General features: G+C 53.9%; 1 protein-coding gene across 1 annotated transcript; it reads right to left on the bottom strand.

The window, feature by feature from the left end:
- Positions 1–3,208: 3,208 nt before the first annotated feature.
- LOC123345577 (tripartite motif-containing protein 10-like) lies at positions 3,209–21,384 on the bottom strand. Its single transcript, XM_044982557.1, has 7 exons — positions 20,814–21,384; positions 18,835–18,930; positions 14,312–14,542; positions 11,632–11,654; positions 7,387–7,502; positions 5,739–5,771; positions 3,209–3,986 (listed from the first exon to the last, which is right to left on the bottom strand). The coding sequence occupies exons 1-7, from the start codon at positions 21,219–21,221 to the stop codon at positions 3,457–3,459; spliced, it is 1,437 nt and encodes a 478-aa protein (XP_044838492.1). The 5' UTR covers positions 21,222–21,384; the 3' UTR covers positions 3,209–3,456.
- Positions 21,385–22,968: the final 1,584 nt, after the last annotated feature.

The following is a 22,968-nucleotide window of genomic DNA, read 5'->3' as shown; positions in this document are numbered from 1 at the left end:
TTGCAGTAGGAGGCTTCTGGGTACACGTCTGGCTCTGCTGATCTGTTTCCTTATTTCCTCGTGTGGGTATCGTAGTTTTGAGAATGCTTGGTGAAGATCTTGTAGGTGTTGGTCTCTGTCTGAGGAGTTGGAGCAGATGCGGTTGTACCTCAGTGCTTGGCTGTAGACAATGGATCGTGTGGTGTGCCCGGGATGGAAGCTGGAGGCATAAAGGTAGGCATAGCGGTCGGTGGGTTTCTGGTATAGGGTGGTGTTAACGTGACCATTACTTATTTGCACCGTGGTGTCTAGGAAGTGGACCTCCCGTGTAGATTGGTCCAGGCTGAGGCTGATGGTAGGGTGGAAGCTGTTGAAATCATGGTGAAATTCTTCCTGGGTTTCCTTCCCATGGATCCAGATGATGAAGATGTCATCGATGTAGCGTAGGTAGAGAAGGGGAGTGAGTGGACGAGAGCTGAGGAAGCGTTGTTCCAGGTCAGCCATAAAAATGTTGGTATATTGTGGGGCCATGCCGGTGCCCATAGCGGTGCCACTGATCTGGAGATTTATATTGTCACCAAATTTGAAATAATTGTGTGTGAGGATAAAGTCAGAGCTCAGCAACCAGACGCGCTATGGCATCATCAGGGATCCAGACTAACACGGCTACCCCTCTGAGACTAGAAATAGTCACACACTCCTCACAAATATCATGAATATTGTCTGATACTGGAAAGGAGAGTAAAAGCCATTCGCTCAGGCTTACACAATTTCTCTGGGCTGTCGGTTCATACTTTGATGAATACTGCACACAGAGAACAGTAAACATAAAGAATCAAGCGACACAGACAGCAAACCAACCCACAAACAAACACGTGACAACACGTGACAATACGAAGGGAAGGAAAAGATCAAGTGGTTGGTGATGGGTATTTTAAATGAGTGTTTAGGACCCACGCTGTGTAAATACAACAGAGCCCTGTAGAAAGAAACAGCTAGTTTCAGAGTATGTGTGTCTGTGTGTGTCTGTGTGAGAGGCCAACTCAAAAACTCAGAGTAGAAGCCCTGGAGCACGTTGACACTGGGCTTTGGAGTTTGCAGACAGATCCCTGCTTCAGAGAGCTTGCAGATAAGGTCTTCCTGCTCCAAAACACCTAAGCATCACAACTAGTGCTTGGTACCTAGGAGTCAATGGGAGCCCTCCGAAGAGCTGGAACTACACCAGATCGCAAAGATGTGGCCGTAATGGTTTCCAATACCTCTCCCCAAACAAATTCTAAAACTTCGTGGCCATCACCTGTCTTGAACCCAACTCTAATTGAAAGGCCGAACAAATAAACAGCACCAGTGGTAAAGTTCCTCCAATTTTAACAATTTCCCATGTATTCATTAGTAACACAGGAATTTTTTTTTTTAAATCACGAGGATCACAGTTTTCAGCTGTCTACAAACCTCTACAAGATTTCTGTTGTTCAAAGAATCCTTTTCTCTCTTACTTAAGCCTGGAACACCTCCTATGGAAACCTGGTTTGACATGTAACCATGCCAATGTCAGGAGCGAGGCCTCGCCACGTGCTTCCGCTCCAGGATTCATTCACCAAAGCCCTGATCCCGCAAAGGCCAATGCACAGAAGCCCTCCACAGAAGAGCTGTTGGCGGGATCAGGATCTAGGACAGAGTCAATAGCATGAAAGCAGCTTCTTAAAGTGACACCAAGCAAAATACGATCACAGATTTCTGTTAACCGTGGCTTGCTGAGCTTTATCCATCAGATCACTACCACGTAGCCACATCCCCCCCATGCCCCAAAACGCCAGCAACTCGCCAGAAGTCTTGGCATCCCCTGCAAAGCCTGCTCCCCACCACTCCCCACAGCCTGCGCTCATCCAGCCTAGCCTGGGGCTGGGACACCCCGAACTGGGATACAGCCTGCAGGGCTTCACTAATTAGGTGTGAGGCCCTGCATTCCCTATTTGTTCCCCCCCCATCTCCCCCCAGTATCATGTTCTACTGCAGGGGTCTCAAGTTCCCGGCCTGCGAGCCTCCCCAATGTGGCCCGTGGGGCGCCAGCAGTTTTGGGGCCGGGTCTCTCGCCTGGCCCCACCTGCTTCCCCCTGGCGCTGCCCCGCACAGGGTCTGCCGGCTCCGGGGCGGGGCTGGGCCTCCGTGTGCTGCCCCCACCCCGAGCGACCCTGCGGCCAATGGGAAGCTGCAGGGCTGTGCCTGGGGGCAGCAGCGCGCGGAAGCCCCCGGACCCGCTCTGCCTTGGAGCGCCAGGTAAGCGCCGCACCCCCCGGCCCCCTCCCAGAGCCTGCACTCACACCCCCTCCCGCCCCCAACCCCCCTCCTATAGCTTGCACTCCCACTCCCCAACCCCCTCCCAGAGCCTGAACTCCCAACCCCTCCTGCCCCCAAATTCCCTCCCAGAGCCTGCACCCCCACCCCCCGTGTCTGATCCTCCCTTGTGTCTGTGTCAGGAACCACAGCTCTCAGAGGGTTTCAGAGCGGTTGCCGTGTTAGTCTGTGTCAGCAAAAACAGCGCGGAGTCCTTGTGGCACCTTAGAGACCAACACGTTTATTGGGCAGAAGCTTTCGTGGGCTAAACCCCCTTCATCGGCTGCAGGGAGTGGAACATACAGCGGGGAGGTATAAACGCACAACACGTGAACAGAGTGGGGGCTCAGTGCTAACGAGCCAATTCAATTAAGGTGGAAGTGGCCTATTCTCAACAGTCCACGAGACTCAAACGCTGCCCCCCGGGCGCTTAGGAGCTCGTCAGTCCGAACCCGCCACCCAGTGTCCTGCTAACGCAGCTGGAAGAGCCGCTGAAGGGGAGCAGAGGACTCCAGTCCTGGGCTCTGATTGGGGGAACCCTGGGGGGCCCGACAGGTCCCCAGCCTCTGTGCGCCCCAAGCCAAGGGGCAGGATGTTGTCTGTGCAGCTGGGTCCTCCCTGCCCAGCTCTGCTTCCCCTGCGACACCTGCCCCTGGTCTCCTGGGAACCTCTCCCCGCCTGGCGCCTGGTTTGCCCTCTGGTCTGTCCCCTCCCTCCAGCCCCCTCTCCCGCCAGGGTCCCCCCCTGCTCCCCCCTCCCCCAGCCCCTTCAGCCAGGCCTCCCCCCCCCCCCGCTCTCCCCTCCCCCAGCCCCACAGCTTCTTCAGCCAGGATCCCCCTGCTCTCCCCTTCTCCCCCCAGCCCCTTCAGCCAGCCCCTCCCCCAGTTCAGGGGTCTCTTCTGGCCCTTGGCAGGGTCCTTCCCACAGGGGGCTCCCTCCTTCCTTGGTGGGACCCCCCCCCCACTGCACACAGAGTTGGCCTCCCAGGAGCATAGAGTCCGATCCTAGAGCGCCACACACAGACCTCCACAGCCATAGAGCTGCGGGTAGAGCGTCACCCCCCTTCAGCCCAGTCCTCCAGGCCATAGAGATCAGGGGGGTGGGGGCTAGAGGAGCCTGTTTCATGGGCACAGACAGGGCACCTCAGGGACACAGCGTGAGCCGCACACCAGCGCTAACCCGGAAGAACGGGCAGATTCTCTCCCCGGCGAAAGAGGCCGGCGGGAAAGTGACCATCGGGTCCCCGGTACCAGCATCGAAAAACGCCACCAGCCCCCGTTCATAGTCCAGATACACCCGGATCCTGCGGGGCCCCCGGCTCGGGGGGAAGGGGATGCTCTGTGCAGGGGACATGTGAACCCAGCACTGATCCTCCCTGCTCTCCACAGCCCAGATCCCCTGCTCAGGGGTAAAGCTGATCCATTCCTTCCTGCTCACAGACTCTCTGGCCACCCCCACATCACAATGTCCCCTCCCCACCTCCACCTCCACCTCCACCTCCCAGTAGTGTCGGCCTGAGGTGAATCCCTCACAGCCCAGCACACAGGGCACAGTGTCAAATCTCTCAGGGTTGTCGGGCACGTCCTGCCGTGTGACTCCCCATCTCACACTTCTCCGATCCGCAGACAGGATGAGTCGGGGATGGGCCGTGTCTGGATCCAGAGTCACGTTCGCTGCAGAGAGAGAATCAGAGCGTGAGGGGCAGAGCTCAGCCCTGGGGCAGGGTCTGATCGTGTCGGTGACAGAACCTGCCCCAGCTGGGGAGTGAACCAGGCAACCTCCCCCCTCCCGGATTTACCCAGCTCTGCACGGGGAGCAGCGCTGAGATCTCAGCCCTGGGCCGGGCGAATTGGGGCGACCGCGCCGGGCCCTGCGCTTTGGGGGGCCCCGCGGGCTGGTGCGATTGGCTGGTGCGGTTGGTCCCAGAAGAGACGAATCCATCACTTCCGCCCCGGACCCCGCACCCCCCAGAGCCGGCCCTGGCCCCCAGCCTGGCCCCAGCCCACGGCTACAATAACGGCTGGGGGGCAGAGTTGCTGTGGAGCCCCTGTGCCAACTTCACACGGGGTGGGGGGGCTCCCTGGCACCGGGGCTTTTTTCTGGGGTCTGTTTCCAGGCACATCAAGGCCCCTTTGCTCTGACAGAGCAGCACGAACGGGCCTGACAGTCAGGCCCTGGAACCTTTCCCCACCTGCCCCCACCTCTCCCCACAGACGTGATCAGAGACCCTGGCAGCACAGGAGGCTCCCAGCAGATCACAGGGAATCCAGCGTCCCCCGTCCAATGATGCAGCTCGTCACATCCCGTCTCCTTGCAGAGCCCCCTCCCGCCTAGCGATCAGCCAGCTGAGCACTAGAAACCTGCTTTCATAGTAACCCCACCGGCCCCCCATGACTGTGTGTAGCTGCGGGTGGGTGAGGACACCGCACACTCACTGAATGGCTGCTCGGCTTGTGCTGCTCTATCGGGGACTTTCCAAACCGCACACTGCTGGCCCCACGGCTACGCAATGGCTAGTACAGTATTGCCGACGTCAAGGGATCAAATCTCACCAGACTGGCCCAACAATCAGGACATTTTAAAGGATTCTGTTGTGGGTTTTAGCTCAGTCTCCTGATGTTTGAACCCCCCTGGCCCCTCCCCAGGGCTGCGCATGTGACAGTCAGTGCTGCCCATTCTCCCACATGTCCTGGAGAAGGGGATTCTGGCTCCTGCTGCAGGAGCTCTCACCCCACATCTGCCCATCTCCTGCCCAGCAATTAATCCTGTTTCCCAGCCCCCATCAGCTCTGTCCCCATCCTACCCCCTCAATTCAGTCCCTCAGCGCCACCATCACCCCCCATCAGTTCAGCACCCCGACCCCACTGCCCTCAGTTCACCCTCCCAGCACTCACCCTCTGCTCAGAACCCACCAGCAATACACCCCCCCCCTCTCAGCCCATCAGCCCCCCAATCACTTCAGCCCCCCTGCAGCCCCCAGGCCATAATAAAGCCTCATGGCCCCACCTCTGCTCCTCCTGGGGCTCTTCACCCTGCCTAGGCCTGGGGGCTACAGTGGGAGCCCCCCTCCCACTTCCCAGGCTGGCAGGGGAGCAGCCGCACTGGGGTGGTGACAGCGGGAGTCCCGGCCGCCCCCAGGGCAGCTGTCAGGATTTCTAAGTAAAATTCAGCCTCATTTTTAGAACTCTCAAATGTCGGGATTTTTTATGAGCTACAGCTGAGAGTTCTATCGCGAGATCTAAATTCGAATAGAGAAAAGAATCGACTTTTCTGTTTTTAGGAGAGATCTGGGCAGCCACCAGTAATATGTTGTTCAGCTCCTGTCAAATGCAAAATTGAAATAAAACCTGAACTATGGTGCTGCCAATGAGCCTCCATAATTCATAGGAAAGTTTTCACTCCCCCCTTTGATCCAAGAAATGTACCTTTATCCAACTGCTGGCTAGACGAGAGTGAGTCTAGAGGAAGAAATGGGTGAAAGATGAAATGTCAGGTGGTCGTGTTTAGGGATATATTCATATTGTTAATGTTCTAACACAAAAGCAAAATGAAAAGAAAACAAACTTTATGAAGTTCTAGTGAAGGAGGTTAAGTTCAATTCAGACCAGTACAAACTATTCCACACCTCACTAAAAATAACCCCAAACATTAAAAACTAAGGACACGACCTCAGGTTACATGACAGACCCAGAGATGTTTTACCAGCAGTTACACACCTGTGGCTGGCCCATGACAGCTGACTTGGGCTCGCAGGGCTCGGGCAATGGGGCTGTTTAGTTGCGGTGTAGATGCTGGGGCTTGGGCAGAGGCCTGGGCTCTGGGACCCTGTGACGGGAGAGGGTCGCAGAGCCAGGCTCCAGCCCGAGCCCGAATCTCCTGAGCCAGAGTCAGCGGACACGGGCCAGTCACAGGTGTTTAATTGCTGTGTAGAGAAACCCTCTGAAACCAACACATCATTCACAGAAACTTTGTCACTGATTAGCATTCAATCAACTTTAAATCTGCCCCTGAACCATTAGTACTTAGTAAAACTGGGGGTCTCATTCTCTCCAGCTCAGGAGGATAAAAGGTGGAGAATCTCTAAAGCAGGGGTGGGGAACCTACGGCTCGTGGGCCAGATCCAGCCTGTTGCTAAATTTCATCCGGCCTGCAGCCTCCCCCCCGCAGACTTGGAGCCCTGAGTACTGAAGCCCCGAGCCTCTGCACAGAGCCGTGGGAACTAGGAGTGCGGCGGGTTCTGCAGCACCCCCCAGGTTTTGTGCGGGGTCCCAGCCGTGGCCCCACGCCGAGGGTCCCAGCTGGCTGCTGGACCCCCGCCCAGGGCTCTGCCCCTGGCACCGCACGTGGGGTCCCATCAGCTGGCCCTGCACCAGGGACTCTGCTCCCGCCCCCAGCTGTGGTCCCAGCCTCAGCCCCCTTACCCCTGTCAACATCTCTCCCCCAACCCTCTCCGCAGAGCCACGGCCCAGTCTTGGCCCAGGCTCCGGGGAGAGGGGGCACAGACAGGGGTATGGGGGGTGTCAGTAAAAAGTTTGGGGCCCACTGGCTTTCAGTGCCTCTACTGTCAACATTGTTCCAGCACCACAACCTGCGGGGCTGGAGCCATGAGTGCCGGCTCGGCCTGCTGCGGGGGGAAGCCCAGAGCCTCCACGCCCCGTGCCTCCCCGTGGGTGAGTGGCCTGTGATTGATTTTTTTTCTGTGGGTCAATGGCCCATGATAGAAAATAGGTTCCCCAGGCCTGCTCTGAAGCAAGAGGGGGACTGTGGTGACACCGGAGGCCTTGCAGACAAACAATCCAAACAAACATACTCCAGAAACAGTGAATTCAGCAGGAAGCTCACGCTCAGGTTAATGTTCACAGCTGCTAGGAAAGGAAACCCCCAGGGAGTCTGAATGCAGCCCCCTAACCCAGTGTGTGTGGGCCGTACTGAGAGCTGGGTAGGGAATTCATAGCTTCCAAATGATTAGCTGACAATCTCCATCCACAATCAATGTCCCGAAGAGATTTCCCCAGCTCTGTCAGTTATCAGTGTAACATAGGTGAGAAAATCCCCCAGGTGACTGGTTATTACCTGTGAATTCCTTCATTCTGGTCTCCAGAGATGCATTTCCTTGAGAAGATTTCCAGATTCTCCATTTCAGTTCGGAAGAAAAGGCCCCTGGGTTCTGAAACTTCTCCCTCTCGCATCTGAAGAACAACCCAGTGTTACTCGGTGTGGAGTTCGGTCATGTTTGTGTTTTACTAACATGTATTTTACTCTAGTGAATGGCTGTAGCTCAGCAGACCCTGGAGGTTAAATTCTCTGTTGCCCCAGGAACAGGTCCAATCCCAGCTTGAACACTACAAGCTTCCCCTTCATTCTGGTGAGACCGATAGGGGAAAACTGCATCCAGTTCTGGTGTCTCCATTTTAAAATGACAAGGAGTCCGGTGGCACCTTAAAGACTAACAGATTTATTTGAGCATAAGCTTTTGTGGATAAAAACCCCACTTCTTCAGATGCATGGAGTGAAAGTTACAGCTGCTGTGGGCATAAATATACATGCACATGAAGAGAAGGGAGTTACCTCGCAAGTGGAGAACCAGTGTTGACAGGGCCAATTCGATCAGGGGGGATGTGCTCCACTCTCAATCACAGATGCGGAGGTGTCAATTCCAGGAGAGGAAATTTTAAAATGGATGTTGAAAAAGTGGAGCTGGTGCAGAGAAGACCCACAAATCTGATTTGAGGGCTGGTGAAAATGCCTCGCACTGAGAGCTCCCTGGCGCTTGAGTGTGGGGTACAAACACCGTCCTGGGGAGAACAGACTTGGCACTAAAGGGCTCCTCAGTTTAGCAAACAAAGGCAGCACAAGGACCAATGGCTGGAAGCTGAAGGCAGAGAAATGCCCATGGGAATCAGACAGACATTGTTAGCAGTGCGGGTGCATTAACCATTGGCAGAAACTGCCCAGGAAGTGGTGGATTCTCCATCTCTTGACAGGGCACCAGAACAGGGGGGCCATGGCCCCATCACTTTTAAAGGTGGGAGAGCTCTGCTCTCTGCCTTGGTACCTGCCTGAAAGGTGAGTGATGGGGGAGGGGGTGGAGAGGAGTGAGGAGGGGGTGGGGTCTCAGGGAAGGGGCAGAGCAGGGGTGGAGCCATGGTTCGGGCACCGCTGGCCCCCACACTTCAAGGGAGCTTCAGGTGTTACTGTCTGTTGATGTCGGTAGATCTAGACTGACCGGCTTTCTGGAAGGTGCTTTAGTCGCACATTAGGATTTAGTCAAATTCACACAGAAATAACTGGGTGAAATTTAAGGACCTGTGATACAGAGGCACCGACTCCAGAAAAAAAAAGTGGGTGCTCAGCACCCACCAGCAGCCCCACAGATCAGCTCTTCCCCCACCCCCCAGTGCCTCCCGCCCACCGGGGATCAGCTGGTCAGCAACGGGCAGGAGGTGCTGGGGGGGGGGGAGGGTGAAGTAAGGGTGGCAAGAGGCGTGGCAAGAGGCTTGGCAGGCCAGGATGAGGTGGGGTAGGGTCTTGGGGGAAGGAGTGGAGTGGGGGCAGGGCCCGGGGCAGAGTGGGGGCAGGGCCCGGGGCGGAGTGGGGGTCGAACACCCCCGTGGCAATGAGAAGGTCAGTGCCTGTGCGGTGATAGACAGGAGGTCAAATGTGATGATCTCACGGTCCTTTCTGGCCTTCAACTTTATGCATTTATGAAACTCAGTAACACCTTGTGGCAGTGAGTTCCACGGGTTAATAATTGTGTTTTAAAAAAAAAGGCGTTTCCTTTTCTCAGCTTTACACTAGTTGCCTTTCAGTTGCACTGAACGTCCCCTCGGTCTTGTACTGTGAGTGTGGGAAGCAGGATCCCCTGACGTATCCCGTACCCCACTGAAGGGAGATAATTAGCGACAATCCTTGTGGTGATGTAGATGCCCATCGTACCAGGACCTGCAGTGAGACCCACTATCCCATTTCAAAGATAATTTATGTTCTTATTTAGCTCTTTGGATACATACGATGGTCAGTCCACTAGCTCCGGGGTTCTCAGCTTACAAAGGCCAGTGTGTGTCCACCCCGCACTGGGGGACGGCAAACGACTGAATGAACCGGCACTGCCCAGGGAGCCGGGAGCAGTGGGAGTCGGTGCAGTTCTGGAGGGCAGGGCTGGAGCTGGGGGGAACTGGCTGGCGCCTTCTATTGCTGGTTCGTCAATGGCTGGGGGATGAGCCATGTAACACGGCCGGGCGGGTCCCTGCCCGCAGGTGTCTGTGTCAGCGCAGGGCCTGTCAGGCTTGTAGCTCGACATCAGCATCACGGGGCGAGAGGCAGCCCAGGCTGGGGATCTGAAGGGCTCAGCAGTGCCACAGGCCAGGCTGCACCCCGGGACCCCGTCGCACTGATGTAAATCTCCCTTGTGGCCAATTAAACCGATTCCTCCTTGTTCTGCCCTCAGGGGACGTGAAGAACAACTGGTCACCGCTCTCTGCAGAACAGCCTCAGGCAGATCTGGAGACTGTTATCAGGCCCTGCCTCAGTCTTCTCTTCTCTAGACTGAACACACCCATTTATTGCAACCTTCCTCACAGCTCGTCCAGTCTAAACCTCGGGTCACTTCTGTTGCTCTGCTCTGAACTCTCTCCAATTTCTCCATATCCTTCTCACAGTGCGGTGCCCAGAACTGGACACAGGATTCCAGCTGAGGCCTCCCCGTGGCAAGAAGGGGGGAACAACGTCCTCCTGTGTCTTACACTGACACTCCTGTTAACACACCTGTGCTGGGTGCTCACCCCACATCAGCCCCCGGAAAGGGTGAAGGAAGCAGAGAACGAGGAGATTGGGGAGACAGGCCACACACGGGGGGCTCAGGCCAGAGCAGTGACCCCTGGCTGGACGATGAAGCTCAGCTGAGCAGGTGGGGGCTGGGCTCGTGCAAAGCCAGGCAGGTGGCAGCAGAAATGGCTGCAGTGAGGAGTCTGCAGCCCCCCTGTGCACTCGACAGGGCAGGAGGGACCCAGGCAGAGAACAGCCTGCTGGGAGCCGGGCCCTGGGGGAGGGAGTGTTAGACTCACAGGGCCAGAGGGGGCTGCTAGGGTCACCTGGTCTAACCCCCGTCAGAGAGCAGGGGGGAGACGAAGGCCTGTGGGAAGGGAGTGGGGAGCAGCCCAGGGAGGGAGCAGATGTTGCCTGCATGTGGCAGGGTCCCTGGGCTGGAGCCTGGAGCAGTGGGCGGCTCGAGCTCCCCACCCAGCCCCGGCTGCAGCGGCATTGCCTGGGCAGTGGGGCCAGCGAGACTCTGCCCCCCAGCAGGGGAACCATTCAGTGACCTGGCTGGGGGCTGAGTCATGCAGAGGAAGCTGCAGCTCCTGGGGGGAGAGATGAGGCTGCAGAGTGAGAGAGAGACAACGGGGGAGAGACGCCAGGGGAGGGGTTGGCCCTGGAAGAGCTAATCCCCAGAGCAGCCAGGAGGGGGCAGCACCTGCGGTGACTACAGCAACCTGGGACAGCCTCCCACAGTGACATCTGCCTTTCACAAGAGCGTCACCCTGCCGCCTCCTTCACTGTGTGACCCACTGCCACCCCCAGAGCTTTTCCCGCAGTCCTGCTGCCGCCCCAGTGACTCCCCATTTCCTAGTTGTAGGTTTGATTTTTCCTTCCAACGTGCAGCACTTTGTCTCCATTGAATGTTCTCTTCAATTGATTTTAATCCTTCCTCCCTCCGCCCTGTGTCTCTTGTGTCTATTTAGACTGTAACCTCCCTGGGGCAGGGACTGTCTCTGTCTGTGTCTGTGCAGCACCCGGCACGTTGGGCCCTGGTTTTGCCTTGAGCCTCCAGGCGCTGCCATAGCGCCACTGATAACAGCACGTTATAAACTCCTGAGAGCAGGGAACGTCTCTTCCATCGTATCTCCTGCCACGCCCAGCACACGGCTAGAGCTCACTGCATAATTAGAAACAATTAATAAACAGCTCATTGAACAGTCATCAGATGGCACCGACTTTCCATCCCTACCGACCTGGGTGGAGTTTGGAGTCTATGACCTAGAAATGAGAGACCCATTCTCCATCCCCGATCTCCTGAGGTCTCCGTTCCACCAGCCACACTACAAATAACACCCCTGTCTGTAGGTCAATCACTCTTTTCTCAGGCTGCTCTATTCTGGAGTCTGGTCACAATGACAACAGCCCCGAGATTAGATGTAACGGAGGGAGATTGGGAACCAGCCCCACACTCTGCACTGCTGGGCCGTGGGGAGCCAGGTCTCATGTCCAAAATCCCTTCCCTGCCCTGGGAAGTGAAAGGGAGAGTGAGAAGGAGCCACCTACCTGCTCAAGGTGCCTTTGATGTCCTAGAGGGGAGAGAGAAAAGGAAATTCAGTCCCAGCTCTCACACTAAGGATCCCTCCTGCTCTGGAGGGGACTCACTTGGTCTTCACAGTTTGACGTTCAAAGAGAAATTATTTGTTATTTATTAATGCAAAGAAAAACATTCCATGTGCTCTCTCAGAGAGATGCTCTGACTGCAGGATCCGGGCCCAGGAAGTTTCTATAGGGAGGCACACAGGCTCTTCGTGTAATGACATTTGCATAATCACCCGGCACATGGAATTAAGGGCTCATTCTTGCGATGTGCTGAACAAGGATCCTCCTAACGCTCACAGGTGTGGGGAAGATCCCCTCCTGCAGACTCCAGTGGGGCCAGAGGGAGGGATGCCCCCAGGCTGTGCTGCCCCCCTGCTGTAAACTCTCTCCCCACTCGCCCACAAACACTCTGAGGGCCTGTCCTGTGGGCCTCTTGACATGCACAGGAAGGTGGGGCTGGGTGAGAACAATGGGTGTGGAGGAGTGAAGATGCTGCCCACAGCAGATACTGGTCGCAACAGAGAATCTGACCCTAGATATGAGCTAGAGATGTCCATGAAGCTACTTTTTATTTATTTCTCACTTTTTTTTTTTGCTAGTTAAGAGGCATTTTTTGAAAAATAAAATCATGAGAAGGCTTTTGGAATTGTAACAACTACTTACATGTCCAGGCTACCATAAGTAACCAACAGCTTCCCTGTCTAACTTCAGTTCTGGCAGAGAAAATCACCACAGCCTCAGACCCCATGTATCAATTTGACGGCCAATATTTTCCCTTTTTTTGATATGTAGGAAAAGTGGCAAAATCAGGCTTTAAATGGAATGTTAGCCTCAGTCTTAGCTATTTCCATAATTAAAGACTGGTTCCATCTTTAATCTTTTGGTGTTAGCGTTCGGAACACAGGCAATGCCAGACTGGCTCAGACCGGACGTCCATCTACTCACTATTCTGTCTCCAAAGGTGGACAGTGCCAGATGCTTCAGAGGAAGGTGTAAGAATCTGCCCCCACATTCTCATCCTTCTCTCTATGCAACTGGCTGAAGCAATGAAGCATGAGGTTTAATATCACTCTGGATAATGTGTTATCCAGTAATATTATCTCACTTTTTGAGTTTTGCTAAATGCTTGGTCTCAATGACATCCGGTGGCAATGAGTTCCACAGTATAATTACTTGATGTGTGAAAAAGCGTTCATTGATCTGTTTTTTAATTTGTCACCTTCTAATTTTATTGAATGTCCCTTTGTTCTTGCATTATGAGACAGAGAGAACAGAATTCAGAGATTGCCATTTTTGGAGGAGCCTTCTCTAACTAGAATTCAGATGAAGAATTTTTTTCATTTAGGACTTCATCCTATGCCCAATTTACCCAATTAACTTTAATGGGCATTTTATCAAGGCCTTAAAGAAAAATAATGTATGTTTTAGCAATACTGTATGTTCTGACCTTTCACTCTGTGATGCTCTGTACCTCGGGGGAACACCCTGCACGACCATGTTCACCCTTATAACATGATTGTGGGGTATCCAGTGCAAAGTTTGTCATGTCGGGTGTCTTCAGAAGGCTCGTGATGCACTGAGCATTGTTGTTACAGTGATGTTATAGGTTGTAAGTTCATGTATATAGTCATATGGCTGAGAATGTGTCCTCATGGCTTAAAACAAGCCCAAGCAAAACTCTCCAGGAGCAGAGGGGCAGTTCACACCTCATCAGGGCATGGATGGGACAAACGCAACCCAGTCTCACAGGAACAAAGGACACTGGCCTAGGCAGCAACAAAGGATCTTTTGGACTCTCGAGTGAGTCACCTCCCCCCCTTCCCTTGGTCAGTTTGGGACTGTGATGAGGTGATGCTCACCTGACTCGGGGGGGTGGGAGCGGAGCCAAGAGGAAAGAAAGAATATGATAAAAGGGAGAGATGTTTGCCAGGCTCTCTCTCTTCCACCTACATCTACAGACACCACCACCAGCGAGCATAACTGGACACTGCAAGATGGACGCTCCTAGGGTTGTGTCTGGGACCAGAGAGATTGGCTAGTGCAGGGGTAGGCAACCTATTGCACGGGTGCCAAAGGCGGCCCGTGAGCTGATTTTCAATGGCATTAACACTGCCTGGGTCCTGGCCACTGGTCTGGGGCCTCTGCATTTTAATTTAATTTTAAATGACGTTTCTTAAACATTTTAAAAACCTTATTTACTTTACATACAACAATAGTTTAGTTCTATATTATAGACTTATAGAAAGAGACCTTCTAAAAACATTAAAATGTGTGACTGGCACGCGGAACCTTAAATCAGAGTGAATAAATGAAGACTTGGCACAGCACTTCTGAAAGGTTGCCAACCCCTGGTCTAGTGTCATTTGGTTGCACAATCCAAGCAGTGGCTGGCCAAAAGTGCTCCCTCCCGTAGCTGGGAGCAGTTTACATGCCGGCGGCTGTGCGTGAACAGCCCCGGAGTGGGGGTTCTCACAGTGGAGCAGGGCAAGGCTGGATCCCAGAGTCGAGGACCGGAGTGACCTAGCAGATCACTGGTCCAGATAACACCAGGGGAACGTCACACACTCCTACACTGCAAGAGTGAAGGGTTAGGAGACTTTCTTGCCCTGAGAAAGAAACACCCCAGAACCCAACACCATCTCACCTGCAGGAATTCACTTGCTGGCAGCTGGCACTTCTGCTCCATCTCACTGATCAGGGAACTGAAAGAGGATAGTTCCTCAGATAGTTTGGCAACATATTCATCCCTCCTTTTTTCAATTTCCTTATTCAGCTCTTCCAGCTGGGCCAGCAGGAGTCGCTCTTGTTCCTCCAGAAACTGGCGCAGTTGCTGAAATTCAGCCACAATCTTTTGCCTCCCAGTTTTTTGCTGTTTCTGAAATGAAGAGATAGAAACAGAGAAATCATGGGTCAAGGAGAGGACCATGGAGTGAGTTATGGGACATTTTGTAAAGCCTCATGTATGCACATGGGAGCATGTCATTGCAACCCTGTAGAATTTAACTCCTGATATTTTATGGAGAACGTACTCGATGCTCAGTAGACAGATGATTTTCCAATGAATTCTGAAGAATCCTAACTGAATATGAATCTATCTTGCATTATTAGGATATTCTGTTATCAGTGGTGTCTAGAAAACCAGATCCTTCAAATAACAGGAAGGACAGCAGGTTTGGGATCCAGAACTGGGTAGGCAAGGATTATTTCTGGGGAGCAAACAGTAGAACCCAAACTCGGAAGTGCTAGACTTGAACTGGGGAAGAGATTCTCCCCACAAAATACACCTAGATGAATAGGGCCGTGTTTCTAAAACTGGCTTCAAAATTAGAGCACCAACAATTGCTCTGACGAGTTTTCAATGCACATTTTGTCAGATCATAAATCTCCAATTTTAACCCACACAGGGATTCTGAGCACAAACTGGGTGGCTGGCAAGGTTCAGATCTGAGTTTGCAGGGCACTTAGAAGCGTGCACTTGTGAACTGGACAGAAGCCCAACAATTCATGCTCTTTCTGGAGCTCTCTAGCGCCTGGTACCCCAGGAGCAAGAAACTTACATCATCTTTAGAACCCAGATCTTCTTCATGGCAACGTCCAGCAGCGATATCGCTAGGGCCTGTTCCAAAGCTCACCACAATCAGCAGGAGTCTTTCCAATGACTTCAGCAGGGTTTGGTCAGGTGTTAAGTGACCAGGGGCGGCTCTAGGAATTTGGCCGCCCCAAGCAGTCATGCCTGCGGGAGGTGCTGGTCCCACGGCTCGGGTAGACCTCCCGCAGGCATGACTGCAGAAGGTCCGCTGGACCCGCCTGCCGCCCTGCCGGCAAAATGCCGCCCCAAGCGCGTGCTTGGGATGCTGGGGTCTGGAGCCGGCCCTGTAAGTGACCAGCCTTCTCTGGGGCAGCAGATTTCTATAGCGGCTGCCCGCACTGTTCTGCTGTGGTTATTGTTAGAGGGTTTCCCTTAGCCCCGCCCCTGGTTCTTGTCTCACAGACAGAAAGCAGGAGATCAAAAAGTCCAAAGTGCAGGAAACGTGACGCTTACTGGGGTTAGTTCCAATCAAGCATATCCAGAGCTCCACACGCCAGCAGAGCCTTCACACCGTATCGCCCTTCCCAGCTCTGATGCCACAGAGCCTTTACCCTGCGTCCCCCTTCCTGGCTCTGACACCGCAGAGCCTTGCCTGTGTCCTCGTTCCCCATTCCTCCTTCTTAGCAGGTCCACATATACCTGCAGTGCGCGCCCCTAGTCACACCCCTTACAACTTATGGTCCTGTTCCGTTCTGGAGGGTTGGGAGTCTGGGGTCTTCACCCCACTTCTATTCCCCATGGGAGGAGTGAGGAGTAAAGTTGTGCTTGACCTTGGCTTGAGAGAGGAGCCGGGCAGCTGTCCAGTGTGTGTCCTCATATGTTACACTCCCACCCAGTGGTGAGCTGCAGCCGGTTCGCACCGGATCGCGCGAACCGGTTGTTAAATTTAGAAGCGATTTTAGAACCGGTTGTTCCCAGTAGGACAAACTGGTTCTAAAAGGGCATTTAAATTTAACAAGCGCTCCCTGCTGCCCGGCCCCAGCTCACCTCAGTTCTGCCTCCACCTCCTGCCATGAATGCTCCTCCTTGCTTCTCCTCCTGCTTCCCGCGAATCAGCTGTTTGCGCGGGAAGCCTGGGAGGGTTGAGAAGCAAGCAGGCTTCCCCGGCCCAGGAAGACGGACGCTGAGGTAGGAAACTAGGGGGGAGCCGTGTGCCCCGGCCGGTCTCCACCGCGGCCTGTCCCCGGCCGCCCGTCCCCGCCTCCCCGGCCGCGACCGTCCCCAGCTCCGCGTCCCCGACCCTCCCCGGCCACCCGGTCCCGGCATCCCCCCCCCCCCCCCGCGTTCCCGGCTGCGACCCTGCACGGCCCCGTGTCCCCGACCCTCCCCGGCCACCCGGTCCCAGCCGCGGCACCCTCCCCCCAGCCCTGCGTTCCCCCCCCCCCCCCCCCGGCCCCGCGTTCCCGGCCGCGACCCTGCCCGGCCCTGCGTCCCCGACCCTCCCTGGCCACGCCCCCCCCCGGCCCCGCGTTCCTGACCCCCCCTGGCCACCCGGTCCAAGCCGCGGCACCCCCCCCCCCGGCCCCGCGTTCCCCGCCCCTGGCCCTGCATTCCCGGCCGCGACCCTGCCCGGCCCCGTGTCCCCGACCCTCCCCGGCCCCCCGGTCCCGCCCCCGCCCCCCCGGCCCCGCGTTCCCGGCCGTGACCCTGCCCGGCCCCACGTCCCCGCCCCGCCGCCCCCACCCCAGTCCCCGGGTCCCCGACCCTGCCCGGCCCCCCGGCTCCGGCCGCATCCCCCCCCGGCCCCGCCGTGCCCCCACCTACCAGGATGCCCGGCTCTGGACACGGCCCCCCAGCTCCGGCCCGGCCTGGCCCCATGGCTCCAGCCGCCACTGCTGTTTTGCCACGGGGCCGGCCTCCGGCAGCGCGGGTCTGGGCGTGGCAGCGGCCCCGGCTGCCCGGCTCCAGCTCTGGCTGCGGCCCTCCCTGGCTCCACCCGGCCAGCCGCCTGGCTCCGGCCGCCGGGCTCCCGCCACATCCTCTGGCTCCGGCCACGCGACTCCTGTCCCGGCCCCGCGTCCCCGGGCTCCCGGCTCCAGCAGCGGCCGGACTGTAGCGCCGCCAGCCACGTCCAGGCAGCGCGGTAAGGGGGCAGGGAGGGGGTGTTGGAGAGAGGGTAGGAGAGTTTGGGGGTGGGGGGTCAGAGGGCAGGGAACAGAGGGATTGAATAGGGGCAAGGGTCCTGGTGGGGCAGTCAGAAAGGATCAGGGGTTGGATGGGGCGGTGGGAGGCAGTCAGGGGCAGGGGTTCCAGGGACAGTCGGGACAGAGAGAAGGGGTGGTTGGATGGGGCAGGGGTCCTGGGGGGCCATCAGGAATGAGAGGAGGGGTTGGATGGGCGGTGGAGGGTACTCAGGGTACAGGGAAGGGGGGTGGATGGGGCAGGGGTCCCTGGGGTGGGGGGGACATCAAGGAACGCGGGGGGTTGGTTGGGGCAGGAGTCGGGGGGGGCATGATCCCTCCTGGGGTGAGGAGGGAACCGGTTGTTATGATTTTGGCAGCTCATCACTGCTCCTACCTACCCTGTAACACTTTATCTGTTCAGATCCGTTCCCATTATACTAACCAACCCAGCCAGCCAGGCAGAAGCCACACACCGTGTCTTTGTCCTTTGTCCTTCACACACATTAGTGAGGATGTCAGAGTATCACAAGTCAAACCCAAAACTCTATCTCAGGTTCACAAACAGGCTTATATGCCAACAGTTCTGTCTGTTGAAAGTAAAGCCAAAAACCGGGGGAGGAATTTGCAAAAATTTTTGAAATGTCAAAGTTGTTTCCATTTTTCAGTGTTCAAAATGGGACTTTTAATTTGTTTGAAAAATAAGATATAACTTGAAAAAATTCACATCTCTGTTTCCCCTTTTTTCTAAAATGTAATAAAATAAATGTCCATTTCCACCACCACCCCATTTGTTCCTTTTATTCCATTCTGTCTGGAACTCTTCAAAAGTTCCCCCATTTTAGAAAAATTGTCAAAAAGAAAAAGGAAAAACTAGGAGAAAAAACCTGGAAATTATCCATGTGATTGTATCAGTGGCAAAAAGGAGTAAATGGGGAAACAAAGGAATAAAAAAACATTTAAAATTTTGAAAAAATTTCAGCTTTTTACGAGCAAAATGAAAACTTCAATTTGAAATGAAAATAAACATTTTGTTCATTCTGAAATTTCCTGACAAAAAACTGATTTGTATTTATTTATTTATTTGCAAAAGACAGTTTGGGGGGAGGGGGGGGGAGTTTTTTCTACTAAATCCCATTTTGCTACCGGACATTTCTGTGACTGAAAAATTTCGACCAGCTCTAGCTGAAAGACTAAAGGAGAAACTACTGTTAGCTAAAGAAATTACATTCACATTATCAATGGAAATATTTGGATTATTAAACCTCTTTCCTTAATGCTCCATTTTCCTGTTTACACTCAATTAAAGCAGAACAGTTTTTCTTTACAAGGAGAATAAATAAGCAATAATCTTTCATGGAAGGGAAGATGTTGCTCACTGTTCTTCTTCCGTTAGACTAAGCAGAGTATCAATAACGTCCCAGTGCACGGTTGCCTCTGAGTAAGAACGGCACCTACCAGTAGTTCCTGGCTTGTTTTTTCCCCATTCGATTTATACGACAGAATCTCGTCTCTCTCTTTTTTCAAAATCTCCAAACGTCTCTGAATTTGTTCCTAACAAAAGAAAAACTGGTTTAGTTTTGGTTGCCTTTGGAGGGTTTTTACCCCATTTATTTATATTTTCAACAATATTAAATACATAATAAAATGGGCGAGTGCTCTAGCCACATGACTGTACAGTCCTTCTCACGCTCACTCTCTCTCTCCCACAAATGACTCAGTATTTATCCCCAGTGGAACAGCATCAACAGGAATATCCCATAGAGAGGTGGAAGGTCCCTGTTCAAGTCCTATCTCCTCACCAGGTGGAAGAGGGACTTGAACCCCTGGCCTCCCATGTCCCCGGTGAGTGCTCTAAACACTGGGCTAAAGGGAGAGCTCTCTGTGTGTGAGCTCACCTGAGGGGCCTCAGGCCACCTACCAGGCCAGGCCCCACACAGGAGTTCGGTGGCCTAACACTGATCTTCCCTGGGGCTCAGGTGGGAGACGGGCATCAAGATGCAGTGAGCAGGGCCAGAAGCAGAAACACGGGTGCTGAGGGAACTAGTTACTGAAAACACAGACACCGAGGGAGTTTAGGCTCAGCAGGAGCCTCCAGGGCTCAGCAGGAGTTTTGTGAATTGCAGTGGAGGCTCCAACTGGGGTTTAGGCACCTAAGTAAATACTGTGAATCTAGGCCTCCCGGACAGGGAAACTGAGCTAAGGACGAGCTTGACTGAGGCTTCACTTCCTCAGGGTGCAGGTGTTCACACTCCGCTCATGCTCGCTGCGACTTTTCTGAGCAGTCTCAGAACCACATTCTCAGCCAGGGCACATTTTTATATATCACTGGCCTTGGCATTTCTAAGTGGGCCTGAGAAATAATCTTCCCCCCTCCCCCTACGCATAACCAATTCCTGACCCCCCCACTAAGCGCTGGGATTGCAGGAGAATGTCGGGGAGAGTCAGTGAGATGAGTCACTGGGACACCGTCCAAACAGATCTAACCCAGTGACACACAGACACTGGGGGCATGTGGCAGCTTTAATTCTTCTTTACCCCCCACCCCCTACCCAAAAAGTGCAGCCGAGCTGCTTGAGGCCTACAGCCACAGTGATTACGGTACATCAGTGAGATTCTCAAGACTCCCTGCTAGAAAAGGTGTTTTAATGTGGCTCGGGTTTTACTATGGAGGGGGACCAGAGGGAGCAAGGGGGGTGTTGCTTGGCTGAGGAGGAAAAGATGGCAAGGAACGGACATAATTCTTCCCCAGTTCCCGAAGCCGGCGGGTTCTTCTCCCTGATCCTCCCCCTCCTGCCCCCGCCCCGGATAACAGGACCCTGGATCTTCATTTTGAAAATATGGGCGCCCTGCCCCTGCCGCCGCAGATTTCAAGCCATCTGCTGGAATGGGCCAGGCCCCCAGCCGTTGTCCATCCTGTATGAGAAGCAAACCCTGCTCCCCCCACCCTGCAAGGAGTAAAAGGAAACTGTGTGAGCTGGAACGGGGGGGGGGTTTCCTGCCCCCTGCATGGATTTTTCCCTGCACAGGGGACGCCCTCGCTCTAGGGCGCACAAGTCATACCCTGCTTCACACATCCTGGTGCTATTACAGCCGTACAGCCCTGCTGGCGTGGGTGTAGTTACACCTGTATAACGGTGTGTCGCCTAGTCCTGTATGGAAAGGGGAACAGGCCTTCCTGGCATCAGACACCTTTATACCAGCACAACTTGTATCTGCACCGGGGGCGGGGGTTGCTGACATAACTCGTTAAAAAAAATAAATCCCCCCCCCCCTCCCCAGCACAGATCAGTACCAAAACTATATGCAGAGCAGGCCTTAAAAACGTGTCTCCTCAACATCTTCCTGTATGAAATCCCTTGTTTCTCTCCCCTGTGATTGTAGGAAGCTAGTTTTAGGACCTTGCTGGGTTTCTATTTCTGAGATGCAAAAATTACCTGGTAATCCTGGGCCGCCTCCTCGACAGGAAGCACGGGGTGGTCTCTGTGGCTGCGGGACTCTCTGCACACCAGGCAGATCGGGATTTGATCCACTTCGCAGAAGAGCTGCAAAAGCGCCTTATGTTTTTCACACGCTCTCTCCCCGCTTGGCGCTGGGATTTTTTTGGCTATTTCAACGACATTCCTCAGCACCCGGTTGGGCTGGAATTCCCCTTCCTGGAAGGGTTCTCTGCACTGAGGGCAGCGATACGGGGGGGAGGTTTCGGACTCCTGGCAGTACTGAGTGATGCAGGATCGGCAGAAGTTGTGTCCGCACTTGAGAATCACCGGATCGTTAAAATAAGCCAGGCAAACGGAACAGATCACAGCCTCCTGCAGCTCCTGTATCCCCCCTTTTGCTGCCATGGCACTTACAAGAAAGAGGAAAGTCACTTTCACTTTCGCTTCGCTCAGCAATGTGTCTATCCCGGATTGAAGCTGGTCTCCGCCCTTCCCGCAGCAGCTGCCTCCTTGCTGACCTGATGTGAATGTGTTCGCTGGGCCTGGGATCCTTCAGTTCTGGAAAGGAGAAAATATAAAGAGATAGACATATAAAATAATGACTATATTGAACTCCTACCTTTGAACAGTTTGGACTTTAAACAAATATTTCCCCCTGCTGTCATAAACAGGATTAAGTAAATCAAGTCACTGAAGAGATACAAGCATTTTCTAAATAAAAGAGCCGATCATATAAAATCCCTCATTCCACACCCACAAAAACTTTGTAGAGGCCAACAGTATTGACATAGTTTGGGCATAATTCTGCCATTATGCGGTACTTTCCTTCAGGCATCAGTTAGAAATTATTTTTAATAAATTCAAAACAGGATCTGATGGGAATTAGAAATAGATCAGAGTCACAATGTTAGTTAGATTGGGACCGGAACTTCGCCAACGTTCTGGTGTTCTCAGTCTAATCAGATCCATTTCTAATACAAATAATAACAGATGTGATTATTACTGTATGTTGCAACATTTAAAAATTTCCTTCGAGTTATCTAAATAATTAAATTAACAATCCAACAACTAACATAGTGAAGATCATGTAAATGGAGTGAGATTAGCAGCTAAAATAAGGAAAGAACAAGTTAGGAATTACTTAGGCCTGGTCTACACTAGAATTTACTGTTGTACAGCTTGTCACTCCAGGGTGTGAAAAATCCATATCCCTGAGAGATGTAGCTATACCGACCTAACCCCCAGACCCCATCTACACTGGCCACCATGCCTGCTCCACGCACCAGGCGATCCCCCGCTTGGAGCAATGCCGAGCTGCTGGACCACATCAGCATTTGGGGAGAGGAGGCTGTCCGGTCCCAGCTGCGCTCCAGGAATTATGATGCCTACGGACGGATTTCACGAGGCTGACAGAAAGGGGCCGTGACCGGGACACTGCAGTGCAGGGTAAAAGTGAAGGAGCTGCGGAATGCCTACCCGCCCTCTAAAAATTGAGTCTCTTTGCAGTGTCTCAAACTGGGCAAACAAAAATCCCAAATCTAGGACCTCCTTGTTAGGCCCATTTTCTAACTAAATTTTGCTTCTAACTAAAATGTTCATTTTGTTTTCCTAAACTCCACCATTACAAAAATTTGGATTTCTGTTTTTTTCCTTTTCTCCCCTTTCCATTCCCCCCCCCCCCCATCGTATTTATTTAATTTATTTGAGATCTCTGATTGCAATTAGCTGAATGAAGTTTAGGATTGGTGGTGGTGATGTGGGTTCTAATTCTTTTCTCTCCCACTCTAATTTTTCAAAACTCCAACCTGGGAAAGATTACAAAGAGGCCAATCAATCAATCAATCAAAATACAGCTCCTATCGGAGGCAGATTAAGATTTATTGGAGCCCTAGGTACAAAGAACATTTGGGCCCCTCACATCCTCCCCTGCCATGGGGCCCTGCCCCCTGCTCCCCTCCCCCATCCCCCAAGGTCTCCCGCCCCCTGGCCTGGCCAGAAGACGGGCCATGGTAAGAGCTGTCCAGGGAGCCCAGATCACTGTGGGGAGCCCTGGGCCCTCTCCCTGCTGGGGCGGTGCTCCCTGGAGGGCAGGGACACAGGCCGGGGGCTGCTCCTGGGCCCCCGGACCCCCACTCAAGGCAGGTGCAGGGTC

Source organism: Mauremys mutica, chromosome 12 (assembly GCF_020497125.1).
Source record: "Mauremys mutica isolate MM-2020 ecotype Southern chromosome 12, ASM2049712v1, whole genome shotgun sequence".
Taxonomy (NCBI): Eukaryota; Metazoa; Chordata; order Testudines; family Geoemydidae; genus Mauremys; species Mauremys mutica.
This window is presented reverse-complemented; position numbering and strand designations above follow the sequence as displayed.